Source organism: Poecile atricapillus, chromosome 14 (assembly GCF_030490865.1).
Source record: "Poecile atricapillus isolate bPoeAtr1 chromosome 14, bPoeAtr1.hap1, whole genome shotgun sequence".
In the NCBI taxonomy this organism is placed as follows: domain Eukaryota; kingdom Metazoa; phylum Chordata; class Aves; order Passeriformes; family Paridae; genus Poecile; species Poecile atricapillus.
Window position 1 is genome coordinate 13,575,629 of NC_081262.1, and position 14,444 is coordinate 13,590,072.

Below are 14,444 nucleotides of genomic sequence, written 5' to 3' on the forward strand. Positions count from 1 at the left end.
GATCTCCAGTGAGTGCCCAGCCAGTGATTATGGCTGTTCCTCCCCGACCATCCACCCTGGTGGCCAAACCAGTGGCCTACATGCCAGCATCCATAGTGACTTCTCAGCAGCCCTCGTGCCACGCAATCCACGTCGTTCAACAAGCTCCCACAGTTACCATGGTCCGAGTGGTGACCTCCTCTGCAAACTCTGCAAATGGATACATCCTCACAAACCAGGGCACAGCAGGAGGAGCTCATGAAGCTGCAGGAGCAGTGTTGGACTTAGCTGCTGACCACCGAGGTAGCGTTTCACCTCCCTTGCTACTCTGCTAATAAGTCTGGAGCAGGCTAGGAGAGAGAGTGGTTGAATATTTTCACTCAGTAGGCACTGAGCCGTTAAAAAAGATGTTTCTTCAGGTAAAACTTAAACCAAATGAGAGCTTATCCATTTTTTGTTTCCACCAGAGAGCAGAAAAACTGTGTTCCCGTGTCTCCTGGGGAACAAGACTAACAGACTTTGGAGCCTGAGAAAACATACAGTGCTTAAAATTTGCTTATTACCATAGAATCATAGAATGATCTGAATTGGAGGGTACCTTGAAAATCATCTCATTCCAATCCCCCTGCCATAGGCAGGGACAACTTCCATTATCCCAGGTTGCTCCAAGCCCCATCCAACCTGGTCTTGGACACTTCAAGGATGTGGCAGCCACAGCTGCTCTGGGCAACCAGTGCCAGGGCCTCACCACCTCCACAGGAAAGAAGTTCTTCCTAATATCTCATCTATACCTGGTCTTTCAGTTTGAAGCCATTCCCCCTTGTTCTGTCTCTCCATTTTTTTTTGTAATTATCCCAAATACCAATATCATGCCTGTATATTGGCTATGAAAGAGTGTGTATTTTCCAGCCAAAAGAGAGAGGCTGGGAAAGGCTGCAACTCTGCTTCAGGATGGCTTTGTAAATAAATGATTGAGCCCTTCTTTTTTACAGGCCTGGATTCCTAGAGGGAAGAATGTGCTTTTGGAAGTGCAGGCAGTGCCCCATTAAAGCAATCTTCAAAAACCAGTTAGAACAAAGGGCTTTTTTTTGTCCCTAAGCTGGAAATTCCAGCCTTGGGGGATTTAGTGAGTTAAATATTCTCTTGCTGTGATCTAGACAACACCTTGTCTGCTCCCCATTTCAGAAGGTCTTAGTGCCACGAGGTCAGTATATGTTGTACCAGCAGCAAGGCTGGTTTCTCTGACTGCTTTTTTGTGGGTGGTGGGACAGTAGTCCTTCTCTCTAAGGGAAGGAAAAAATGACAGAGAGCTCCCCCTCTTGAAGCAGCAGGACCACTGGCATTTTTAGTTCAGCACTGGTTATCTTGCTTGAGTTTCACTTGCATTCTGTAGAAATTCCTGTCTGGATCCCATACATGTTCCTGAAGCACTAGCAGTTGCAGCTGCCTGTCACCTGCTCCCTTCTTTCATTTACTGGTTCTTGCTGTTACTTGTTCTTTCCCTACTTATCCCACTCATATCCTTTTGTAGTCTCTACTTTCCTTGCTTGATGCATTTTCCTTCCTGAGCTCCTTGCTTTCCTTGCCTTTTCTCTCCCCATTCCCATCAGCTTGCCTGCAGGTTTCAGCTCAGTGCTTAGTCCCACTCTTGTGTGCAAATGTAAAAATGAGAGAGGCCTTCTTTTCCTGCAGTACTAATGAGATTGTGCTTCCTGCCCTCTCTCTTTTGAGACTCACAGAGCCCCTGGAAGAGTGGTTCCTCTCCTTTCCTGCATGCCTGTATCTGTTGCATACCTGCTGAATTAACCCCTTACTTATCCTGGGAAGTGAGAAAAGTGGTTTAGTGCTCTCAAGCAGTTACCTCTGCCTAGGAACTCTGCACTCTTTTTCTATTTTTTTATTTTTCCTCCATCCTGTTTTTTTTTCCTATACTTCCACAGCAAAAACCTGGCAATTGTAGGAAGACCTCCTTGTAAGTCAGCCTCTATATAGGCCTGACAGCAAGCTGCTGCAGACTTTTGGCTCCAGGCATTGTTTAAGATCTTAATGCCTTCTCCTGCTGTGTGGTATTGAAAGTCAGGCCAGTTTGTTTGAAATTGCAAAGTAAGCTATGAGATTTGCAGTGCTTGCTGTCCATATCACAGCTGTGATGTGCCAATAAGGGAGGTGCTGCCTTTTTAGGGCAAAGGGTCAAATTGATGGGTTTGATTTTTTGATTTTTTTTTTTTTTTTTATTTTTTCTTGTGGCTTATGTGGTAAGAAAAATGTTCTTAATATTGATAGAGTAAATGTGTACTAGAGAGTACTTCAGTGTTTCCAAATACTCATCCCTGACCTTCTGTGGTGCTGAGGTATTGTAATCCTGGTGTATGTATTCCTGCTGAAGTGTGAATGAGAATAAAACCTGCCTCTAAGCCAGGGCAGCGGCTGATCCTTGTCTCTTCCGCAGGCATGGACGAGAAGCCAACGATCGCGTTTGCCACCATCCCCACAGCCAGCCGTGTTATCCAGACCGTGGCCAGTCAGATGGCCCAGGGTGTCCCTGGGCAGACTGTCACCATCCTGCAGCAGGCAGCTCCGGTGGCCCTGGGCCAGCACCAGCTCCCGGTGCGGGCGGTCACCCAGAACGGCAAACACGCCGTGCCCACCAACAGCATCGCCGGCAGCGCCTACGGTGGGTCTGGCACTGCTCCCCGAGCTCAGCAGCCAGGGTGTAAAGCTGCCAGTGTTTTCTCCTCTTGCTTTCTGTGTGTCGAGTTATTCCATGTGTCCATCTCAAAGGTATTGCAATGCTTCCACTTCTAGGGCTGTCAGTCAGTGGGAGGTTCCTTTCTGTCCACCTCTGCTCCCTTTCCTGGGGGAAAAGCTCTGTTCTCTGCAGAAAAGCCCTGACCTTCCTTTGTGTTATTACTAGTGAGACTCTCTACCACTTGAGGTTATTTGTTGAAAGTGTCAGTGATTCTTGTGGAGAGCCTGTTTTAATTTCTTTTCTTCTGACCAACAGCCTTTGCTTGCAGCATGCCAAATAATGAAATTTCCATGGTGGTCTTTAGATCTTGTGAAACATGACTCTGTAGAGTAATAAGAAATAACATACTTTCCCATCTTACAGTCTTAGAGCCTGAGAGAAACAAGATCTATTTCACCAGGTGAACAAATGTAGGATTTTTGGATACACAGGATGTGTTCTAGTCATTTGTCAAGCATGGTTTTTTGAAACTCCATACAAGCCATGTCTTGGCAGCCTCCTCTTGCTTGCTCTGCACCTCAGATTTTATTAATTTGGGAATGGGAATATCCAGGTTTCTCACAGCTTTTTTCACTGAGAGGCCAAGCAGTTCTGCTGCCTCAGGCTGGTGCTTTTGCGAGTTTAAAATGAAGGGCACTGCTGGGCTTTGGATGCCTTTCATGAGGCATTCTACAGAATTTCCTGCCATAACTCTTCACAGTTATCACCTGGCATGCACTTGAATTGCAAGAATCTCATTGGAACTATGAAAAAAGTGATAATGATAAGATTTTTATGCAATTATTATAAGATATTAATAGATCAGATAGGTCAAGCTTCTACTAACCAGTAGTAGCATCTGTCTAATATAGAATCACACAGTTTTTTATTTAGCATTTTTATGTTAAAATATTTTGATTTCACCAAACTTTATAACTCTCATCAAAGTGGGAAGTATTCCAGTTGCATCTGAGTTTTTTTGTAAGTTGCAGTAAATTTTCTGGTTCACAAAATAAAGCCTGAGTCTCTTGATTCTCATCTGTACTAAGTTAACTTCTCTTCAGCTACATGATTTAAGTTCCCTAAGTCACTAATCTATAATTGCTGACTGCCCTCATCTTTACCCTATTTTTTTTCTCTTCATCCTCTTGATACTCTACAGCTTTCTTCTCATGTCTTGGTAGAAGTTACTGGGCTTTGAGGGCCTTTGTTCTGTTGGCTTTGTTTATTTATCCTAGGGCTCCTTTTTTTCATGCATTTAGCAGTGAACACAGCACTGATGTTCAGTCATTCCATCCTTTGCAAATGAGTCTGGAGGGCAGAGGATGTGCTGTTTCCTGAGTCCCCTTTGGCTTCCTCTCTGATTGATGCAGAGTCCAAAAACTGCATGTGTTTTGTTTTCCAAGCAGTGGTGTGTGCCAAAGTCAGTGTGTAAGCACATTCTCTGTCTGGAACTAGGAATTGTAGACATTTTTACAGAGAATTGCTACTTAAATCATCTTTTTTCTTACCACTTTTATTAATGGGAGGGTAAGACCTTGTGTCAGTACTGCAATACAAGATTGGAAGCCAAAAATTCCTACGTTCTGATCCCAGTTCTGATGGGAATACATGTGGCTGTCTAGGGTAAGCTCTTTCCTGCCCCTTTTACAAGTGGGATGTCAGTACACTCAGTATTTGGATTCTATTTCCCAACAGCCTGGTTTGTTCTTCTTGTGCAAGCAGGGCTCAAGAGAGACTCCAAACCTCCAGATAAAAGGCCCAGCACATGGATGGTGGAGTTCATGAGAAATTCTCTGGCCACCTACAATCAGAGCTACCTCTCAGAGAGATGTGCTGTAATTTTAACTAGAGCTTGATCCTCCCCTGCTGGGGACAAGTATTTAGCTAGCAATGCCTTGCTTGGCAGTGGATGGGAAGAGTGGATGGGAAGAAGGAACTTCTCCTGTGAGAGGGGTTGTTGTTGATTTGGTAAACTTGAAAAGCTGAGGTTGTGGAGGGGGAAAGGGAAGGACAAGGCAAGCCAGGCTTTTCCAAATGCACTGGGAAACAACACTTGTCCGTGTGCCAGCTGTCACGTTTGATGGTGTGATTTTGTTTTCCTGCTTTTCTTGGAATAGCAAATGCTTGTTCTGCTTCACCCCACTAATTCTGCTTCTCATCCTCCTTCCCAGCTCTTACAAATCCACTGCAGCTCCTTGCAGCCCAGGCCAGCTCGTCCACTCCTGTTGTAGTCAGCCGGGTCTGCGAGCCAGGGACCGAAGAGACGGCAGCAGCCTCCTCCAGTGAGCCTGAGGTGAAAAGAGCACGGATAGAAGAGCCCAGTGGAGCAGTGCCAGCCCAGACTGGAGTCATCACATCCACAGTGCCACAAGGACAGGCAACCAGTGAATGAAGAACCGGTGGGAGGAGCTGGAGTGATGGCGGGGTGGGCATGGGATGGCAGGAGCCCTAAAGCAGCTTTCACAGGAAACCAACCACAACTGTAACAGCTCAAAACACAGCTGATAAAGAGCTCTTTTTAAAGGCAGGTTTTTCAATGGGAGGGCAACAGCTGTTAGAATCACAAGGTGCCAAAAAGAATGGAAAAATCCCTCCCAAGAACCCATATCTGGAACTCTGTTCTGTCTCTACTTACGGGATATTTTTTTCCTTTTTCTCTTTTTTTTTTTTTTTTTTTTTTAAGATTCAGAAAAAGACAGACAACTGATTGTATGACTGCTGGGATATTTTTAACTGTCTTTTCCCCTTTTGGCTCTGAGGGGATGGAATTTGCAGTTCAGAACCTAAAGGAATGTAATACAAATACAGTCTGCTCCCTGGAAAGAAAACTCCTCACGTTCTATGCCTTAATACCACACTTTTGAGAGCTTTCAACCATAGGACCATTTTAAAAAGGTCACCTAAGGCAATCAAATGCTGAAAGATGGGTGCAGTATCTCACAACAACATTAAAGAAACATGGTACCAAGCTTAAAAAAAAACCAGAAAATTCTGAATATAAATGTTTATTTATATGGGGATTCAGGAGGAAGAGTTACAGGGCTCAGCCACCTGGATTTCCAGATGAAATTTCTCTCCGTTCCCTCTGAGGGAGAATAAATAGGATGCCAGAGGAACTGTATTAACTTGGTTCCTGTAAAGATGTTAAAAACAAAGGGGTTTGTATCTTTACAAATAATTTCTTACAATTATTCATCACTTGCTCTGGACAACAGCCGAAGTATCGTGATGCCTGGGGATCACGTGGGGAAGGGTGTCTCCAGGGGGTTCTGTGTGCATTTGATTGATCACAGCTTGTGTGGAGCACCAGCTTTTGCTCAAATTAGCACTATAGTGAAGGCATGGCCACTGTCTTTGTGAACTTGAGAATATATTGGTGATGTTCTGCACTAAAGCAGTCGCTCCTGCCTTGAGGACCATTGGGGTTGGCCAGTAGGAGGAGGCCTTTACTCAAACTGTATTCCAGGCTCCTCACGTAGTACAAAGATGTCTTTTGAGGAAGGCAGATTTGACTCACTTCAGCCAATGTGCAGCACTGGGTGCTTGTGACACCTTAAGACTGGCAAAGAAATCCACCCCTGCCTGTAGCCTCCAGCAAACCCCTTTGGCCTTACACCCTTTGCAGTCCCCTTGGCTAACATGTCTTCTGGCAGCACAGCAGAGATTGTTTAATTTAGCAAATGTTACAGCTTTGGTAATGGCAAGGGAGACTTGAGAGGGGTGGGCTGTGCCTCTGGTGGGTTATCCCCCATCTGTTCTGTGCAGTCTGACAAGGCAGAGAGGCAAAACCCACTGCAGAAACATTGCAGAAAGCCTTCTCCAATGTGCAGTAAATGATACTGTCAGCATATCCATGGGGATTAGGGGTAAGGCACAGCCCTTCAGTGCCTGCTGGAATCTGGAGAGGAAATCCACAAGGTAACAGCTGGCATCACTTGTTCCCTTCTAGGTTTCCTTTGTCTTTGCCAAATCCTATTCAATAACCAAGTCCCACCACTTGAATAAAACCCAGACATGTTTAATTCTGAAGTCCATTGTTTTGTGAGAAATATTGCTGAAAGAAGGAAAGAATTTCTTGGTCTCATGATTTGCGGTTACTTCTGCGGAGAGAGACACATAAAATATTCATGACAGATCATTTATCTCAGCTGGGCTTTCAGGATTCAGGTGTGTGCCCTTAGTGACAAGTTATTAGATGGGATTTTAGTGCTTTGAAATGGTTTTGTGAAGGAGGATTGTTGGAGACCACAAAGTAATTGAAGCAGGCTGGCCTCCAGCTGTCCCTTCTCCCGCTAGGAAGGCAAGGTGTGGCGCAGCAGAAAAGCACGTGGATTAGCTCTGTTTTCTGTAGCCTTTGCACAGCCAGGAGCCAATAAAATGAACTTCAAGGCAGAAGGCACAAGTGAGAGTGCAGCACAGTCTGTCTGTGGTGAATCATTACTTTGGGGTGACTGCTGGTTTAGATACAGGCCCGCCTCTGAAACGGCCCCGAGGCTTGGGAGCACTCCGGAAGAGCAAGAGTCCTTGGGTTTCCAGAATGTTGGGTGAGTCAGAGCAAGATGAAAAACCAACAGAAAACTGTTCAGGATGTGGAGCTGCCAAGATTCTGTGGATTTTTCTTCACTGATGCTTTTCTCTTGAAGAGTCTAAATAATTAAGCCCTGACCTCCTGTAAACTAATCCAGCACCAAAGATATCAGCTAAGTGACAGTGTTTTCATCCACCATAAAGCTGCTGCTTTATAGATACCTCTTGAAGGTCTGTCCTCAGGTTGCATGGGTAGATCTGCCTCCTGAGTATTTAGAATAGAGTAACACTTTCTACTTTTCATGGCTCACAATGCCTGCTGGTTCAAATGGGAGTTGAGGATAAGCAAATGTCTTTGTTCTGGTCACCTTTTCTGCTTGGAACTTGTCAGTTCATCCTGTCAGGAGGTTTTTGCTTTATCAGTCTGCTGCATCCCTGTAGGGAGCAGTCCTGCCACGCAAATTTTTTTTGTAGGTTTGCCTAAACATTGCCTGGTACCAGGTAAAATAACTGTTCTTGCTAAATCATGTTGAGAGCTGTGGAAAAGTGTGGTCCTCATCCATTTTACATCTTGTTTCAGGCCTCCAGATGAATTCTTTCAACACTACTCAGTCTGGAAGGTAGCACCATTCTTTTTTTCATACCAGTCCTGATTCTCCAGACTGCAGAGGCATGAAAATCAATGTAGTGGTAGAATTAAGTCTTCAGCTAGAAAGCAAATGTTTACCTTAATGTTTATAAGCAGTACATGGATTATTTTAAATTGATAATCTGACTTGTTTTTATTGTCTAAAAAGTTGCATCTCATCTTTGATGATGTTAACTAAAGAAGGTTTGAGGGGAAGTGAAGGTGGAGGCTTCACTGGATTTTCTGCTGTCTGTGTAATGAAGGTCAAGGCATATTGAATATTTAAACTGCCATAATTTAGACCTGGAAAAACTGTAAAGCCAAGTTCTTAATGTATGAATTCACTTTCCACCAATCCCTATTGATTTTTTTTTTCACCTTAGGCAATGACATTGACTAATTTTACTTTGATCACACTTAGTTTATAGCAACTTTCTTTGCTCCAGTTTGCAAGAGCTGAATGCAGTTGTTCTTTGTTTTATTCCACTGGAATTCCACTATGTTTGTCTTGACCTTGGCACTTATGATACTGAAAGCTTTTTAGAGAAAGATCAATTTAATCTGATTTAGTGATAACACAGCACAGTGCTGAGCACAAAATTGAAGTTCATGATTAGCTCATATATTCTTTTCAACTCTTTTTCCTTCCCATACTCCTCCCTCCCCCATACCATTAACACTGTCCCCTGTAGCATATCCAGTCATTTTTATCCACTGACAGGAGCAGCACCTTGCATTAAGCTCTACCTGAGGACTCAAGGATGAAAATACCTGTGGAATACAAGGAGCTCCAGAGCAGGTTGAGAAAGGTCAATTTGGTTACCTGGTATTAATTTTCTTGCAGTGTTCTAGACATGTTACTGTTGGGCAGAGCTTATTCAGGAGAGTGTTTTCAGAGACATGTTAAAGCTTTGTAAGATGAACAAAATAATAGCTCGAGCTCTTGCAGTGCTTCTGCCATCAATGTCATGGTCTAGCATCAGATTTTGTGGGGAGTAAACTTGATTTTGCATGTTTGGTCTTGTGTTCTGACTTAGAGTTGTCATTCTGAGTTAATTTCCACTTTTTTTTTTCCTTTTTCAGTAGGGATATGCCCACAGTGGAATGAAACTTGGAGCACAGAGGGCTAGGGACCTGTATCTAAGCAAGTGAGAGCATCTGAACTGAGCTCTCATGCAGTGTGGTGTGGAGCACTTCTCCCTGCCTGCTGGGGATGTTCACTTGGTGTTTGAGCTTTTCATCTGTGTTAGCAAGGGGGTATTTATTTGGTATCACTGGTGTGTGCTAGTGTGTAGGTGAATGTTAAAATGTAGGGTGAAAGGAGAAGTGTTTCCCTGCTATACCTGGGTTTGGGCATCTTGGATGACAAAGTTTTCACTTAGCTGTAGTTCTGTACCTTTCCTTAGAGCATCCACACACAAGGTAAAAACTTCTCAGCAACATAAGAAGAATTCCCCATGCAGCTGCATTTGTTCCTTGCCTCTGAGGAGAACCCAGCTCTGCCTCCTCTGCATGTTGCAAATAGGTACTTGAAGATTCCAGTAAGATTTTTTCCAATTTGCTTCCTTCTCTTAAGGCTGAACCAGCCTGGTTGTCTTGGTCTGTTCTTGTCCATCAGCTGGAATTGCTGCAGGAGGTCACTGTGAATCTTGTACTGGGGAGCCCAAACACAGAGGCAGTGCTGCAGACATGATCTGGAGAATGCTGGATGGGTTGGAAGAAAATCATTTTTCTTGGCCTGATAGCTACACTTTTGCCAGTAAAGCCCAGTACCTGTTTGGTCTCTTGCTGCAAGACAAGTTTAAAGAGTAAGGAACAAATCACAGAGTGAACTGGATTTCATTTGTGCAGATGTTACCATGTTGTCCCTCTCTTCCAAGGGACAGTCCTAGCTTGGGTCTTTTTGAGCAGGAAGCAGCACTGAAGGATCCTGATCACTTTTAGAGATATCTGTGCTTTATCTTATCAAGTGATAGTTTCAATCCAATGTGGAACTTGCCTTGAGTTTCTACCTGCTTCAAAATCTTCGAGGTTTTTAGGTCCTGCTGCTAATAAATTGGACTAGGGCATTAAGAATGAACCTCTAAAGGAACAAGACTTGCTTCATAATTTTCCTTAGTTGCACACTGAATTTTCAAGTTTGTAAATGCCATCCTTCAATAAATGATCTGTCTTCTCTTGCCAGCCAGTCTCTTGGGCAGCTCCTGTTTCTGCTCCTCATCAGTTTTTCCCCTCTATTTGTCTGTCAACTCCAGAGTCCTTTAATCCAACTCCTAATTTAATTCCATTGCTTGAAGGTCTGCATCTGGCAAGGATTCTTGTGTTAGGTTGCTGTTACATGAGTAAACAATCTGTTGTAGAACTTCTTGTGTCCTGGGTGAAAAATTAAGCCCTAGCTGCTGCTATTATAGCATACACTACTGCTGGAAAGTGTAGCTTGCAATGGAGCCAGCTGTGCTGCAGAAAACAGTTACACTACAAGGTCATCTGGATTGCTGGAGCTGATGGGGTTGGGAGGCGATGCCTTCTTGCATGTTGATCTGCACCTGATGAAAACACAGCTGGGGAATCTCTGGGCTGTGATTTGTTAGATCAGCATCTCTCTCTGCTGGGTGGGTTGTTTGCAGCTCAGTGCACGTGTTTGTGCATGCAGGTTTGGATATATCCCCATGCCATAATCAGCAGTGGGAATTTCATAGCTGTGAGGGTGGGCTTTCTCTGTTAGGGTGTCTTTCATGGGGCAATAATACACCAGGGAGCGTTTTACTTTGGCCTGAGCAAGACATTTTGAAAAATACTTGGTTTTCTTGGAGCACTATATTTAAATTCCAAATTTTGAATCAATTTTTGACATTTGTATTTATATGTTCGGAAAATTCTTTTGATACCTTTTCAATTTACCAACACTGAATTAAAACCTTTCAGAATGTATGGTTGGTCCTCTCCTTATGTGTCACTTTAAGTTTCAGAGCACGAGGGTGGTTGTGCCAAATCTAACCCTTTGCTCTCAAGACAGAAAAAAAAAAACCATTGACAATTCATGGGTGGCAGCTAAGGAAGAAACCCTTTAGATATTTTTTTTTTTCAGAGAATATTAAATTAGATCTGTGTAAACATAAAATCTATATTTATTAATGTGTGAGTGTGTAAGCGTGTGTGTCAATGTAGATATATAAATGGTCCATGACTATTTCTTTCTCTTAAATGGTACTTACACAGACTTTTATACAGTGTGTTGGTAAATTCCTGTACCAGGCACTGACTCTGAAAGAACGATTAACCTATTTTTGTAATGAATGTGAGCAGCCAGTGGAAGCAGCTTTACTTCAGTGATTGCTTTCATTCCTCTCGCAGAGCAGAAGAGGCAACTTGGTACTTGCATCTTCCTTGTGTAGGATCCCTGCTTCTGGCTTTGTCCTGCTTTCAGCAACCCCAGTCCATGCTGCTTTTCTGGCAAGAAAACCCTCAAATGGCACTAGTGAAAGCTGGAATCCTTTTTTGTCTGCAGTTCTCTCTAGATGCAGTATCAGGGAGTTCTTTACAGATTCTGCTCTGTAAGTAATGGGACCTTATTTCTAACAGAAGAGATTGATGGGTGGTCCACGAGGATGCTGTAAGGCTGAGGAATTCCTCCCTGTCAGGTGGCTAAGCTAACAATGGGGCACTAGGAAATAGTTTCTTTTCCTCTGTGGTGAGATTATTTTCCTTTTATCATGCTTCTGTCTCTTTGTGGGGTGATGGTGTCTATATCCCCTTAAAAACAAGCACAGAAGAGTTTTTCTAATGTTTCCATTCACAGGGAGTAAATTTTACTGAACTGGCCAAAGTTCAGGTGTGGTTTAATTCCACAAGGATCACTAAACTCACAGAAGGGTGTATTTTGAACCACTTGGATCTTTTTAGAATAAAAGCAGGTGATATTTGACTAATCCTAATTGCTCTTCCAGAAGCAGAAATTCTCTATGAGGATCTGAGTGGAAGCTTCACCTCAGCAATCACTGGCTGCTGATGGGGCTTCAGGGAGGACAAGGGTTGGTGATAGGAAGAGTGACCAGAATAGGAGCAGTGAAAGGAAGCAGCTTTCCTCCTCATCCAGCAGAAAACAGCCCCTGTGAAACCCAGACTTCCCCTAATATTTTGTTGTTGCCTCTTGTCTGCTGCCAAGTTATGCTGTGATCTGGATCTCTGTCCTGCTTCTGCCCCACCTCAGTTTCACTTAAAGCAGTCTGAGGCAGAGCCTTCCTTAAAGCTAAAGGCAACAGTGAGGAGAAATGTCTGGTAGCTGAAGAAAAATGAGATTTAAATGGAGCAGAAAAAGTGAGAATTCCTTCTGTTTCACTGTCTTGCTGCTAAAAGTCTGGTGCAGAACATCCTGATGTTCTGCTGATTTATATGCTGCTCTTGGGAGGTGGGCAGGCTGCTAAGTTGGCTCTGTAGCAATTGAATTACTGTAAACCTGAACTTGCTCAATCTCTCCTTTTTTTCTCCCTCAAATGGGCTTGAAGTAGAGGGAACCAGAGTATTGTTTGTAAGATCTTTTTGCTTTAATAGAAAACAGAATGTAAAAAAAAGAAAAAAAAAACCAACAAAAGCAAAACCAAACTCATTCAAATACAGTGATACAGAAAATGGCTTTAAAATATGAAAATCTTACAAGACCATATGTTGTGTTGGGTTCTGGACATGCAGTTTGTGCTGGGGAGGCTGGCCTTGTCCAGCCTGCCAGCCAACCTCCACGTAGCCAAAAAGAGCATTTTAAGAGTCTGTAGCTATCCAAAGGACTGTTATCCAAAGGACTGATAAAAGCTGTTTAGGGATAAATCAAAAGCTGTGTGTGAGCAATGGATGGTAAAGCTGGAAATTCAGATCCAACTCTGAATAATTGCTCTTAGTAAAAAACAAAAAATTCAGAAAAATCCGACTCTCCCCCTGTTCTGCAGATGCTCATTCCCACCGAGTCCCCGGGGAAGGCTGAGAGGAGAACCTGAAATACCTCAATGGCTTCACAGAAGGGTTTGCTACAGAGATCTGGGCCAGCCTTACCCCTTTCACCTCAGTTTGGCACTTATTTTATAAAATAAGAAGGTGATTGAAAGGGGAAACTAAAGCCATGCTTGCATTTCAGTTCCTGGTGTTGCCTGTGCAAGACACCTCCAGCCAGATATTTCGAGGTTTGTGGGGTTGTTTTTTTTTACAGCTGATATCAAAAGTTGTTGTTTTATTTTATTTTAATTTTTTTTTTTTTGTGACTTGTTTTCGTTATCAGTGCTTTTTAAAAAGCAGGTGTGTATCCCAAGGGGGGAAGCTCCATGTGGGGCAGTGGATGTGAAGTTCATGTTCTTTCTCTGGCCATGTTTGCAGCGCTGCTCCTGTGAGATGTCCAAGGCAGCCGTGGCTCCCACCAGTGTGTGGGATCCTGCATCCGAGGAGCAGGACCTGTGTTTCCACATCAAATGGGATACAGTGGTTTTGTTTGTTTGTTTTTTTTAATATAGAGCCATACATTTTTTAAGTAACTTGAGATCTGAATGTGATTTCTAATGTATCGAGAACGTTAATATTTTAAAGCTATAACAAAGGTTTAAATTTCTACTTTTTTTTTTTTTTTTTTTTTCATTTATTTTAACTGTTCTGTTACCTTAATTTGATGTATGTGGTTGGGGAATGTTGCTTCTCCTCTTAGCATTTGTTTCTATAACCAGAAATAAAATTATATATGAAAGAGAAAATGCCCTGAAATTGCTTCACTGTTTTTGGGTGACAGACTTGGATCCTTCCAGTGTGGCATCATAGGGGAGTTGAGTTTCCTGCAGCAGTGAGGGGACTATGTTTAATATTTTTTCCTTTTTTGTCCATGTAGGAAGGAAGTGTGTGTCTGCACACCTTGCACTGTTTATAGTTCAGACACCCCACTTTTGATCCCTTGTCAGTTATTTGGGCAGCTGTTGACTCACAGCAGAGTGAACATATGGACTTGTGTGTTTGAGATCCGTGATGCCTCCCCTGGGGCTTATAAACTGTTCCTCCAGCTCCAGCTTTTGTTTTGTCATGAAGTGAAACATTGTTATTTTGAAAGTTTAACTATTCCAGTGCGTTCCCCTTTAATTTATAATTATTGTTTTCATTTAAACCTGTGAGGAGAGAAAGCAGTACTTTATCTGTCTTGTGGTTAGACTTTTCCTCCTTTGTCCTCCTAATGCACCTACAATTTAAGTTCTGGGTTTATTTTGACTAACACTCTTAGCTCCAGAATTAAATAGGAATATCTTCTAAGGCCTCAACTGACATAAAGTAGCTGTAATTCATAGAATCTTAGAACCACAGAACAGTTTGGGTTGGAAAGAACATTAAAAATTGCCTCATTCCAATCCTTGCCATGGGCAGGGACCCCTTCCACTATCCCAGGTTGCTCCAAGCCCCTTCCAGCCTGGCCTTGGACACTTCCAGGGATCCAGGGGCAGCCACAGCTTCTCTGGGCACCTGTGCCAGGGCCTGCCCACCCTCACAGGGAAGAATTTCTTTCCAAAATCCCATCTAACTCTGCCCTCTGAGTTTGAAACCATTCCCCCTTGTCTTGTC

The 14,444-nt window shown here is 43.2% G+C and overlaps 1 protein-coding gene across 1 annotated transcript in view; it reads left to right on the top strand.

Moving 5' to 3' along the window:
* Positions 1-13,594, top strand: part of FOXK1 (forkhead box K1) — a 56,506-nt gene extending 42,912 nt beyond the window's left edge. The window contains exons 7-9 of the mRNA XM_058849331.1: positions 1-282; positions 2,429-2,653; positions 4,882-13,594. Coding sequence (XP_058705314.1) covers positions 1-282; positions 2,429-2,653; positions 4,882-5,102 — 728 coding nt within the window. The 3' untranslated portion in view covers positions 5,103-13,594. The remainder of the gene's footprint in view (positions 283-2,428; positions 2,654-4,881) is intronic.
* The last annotated feature ends 850 nt before the right edge of the window (positions 13,595-14,444 follow it).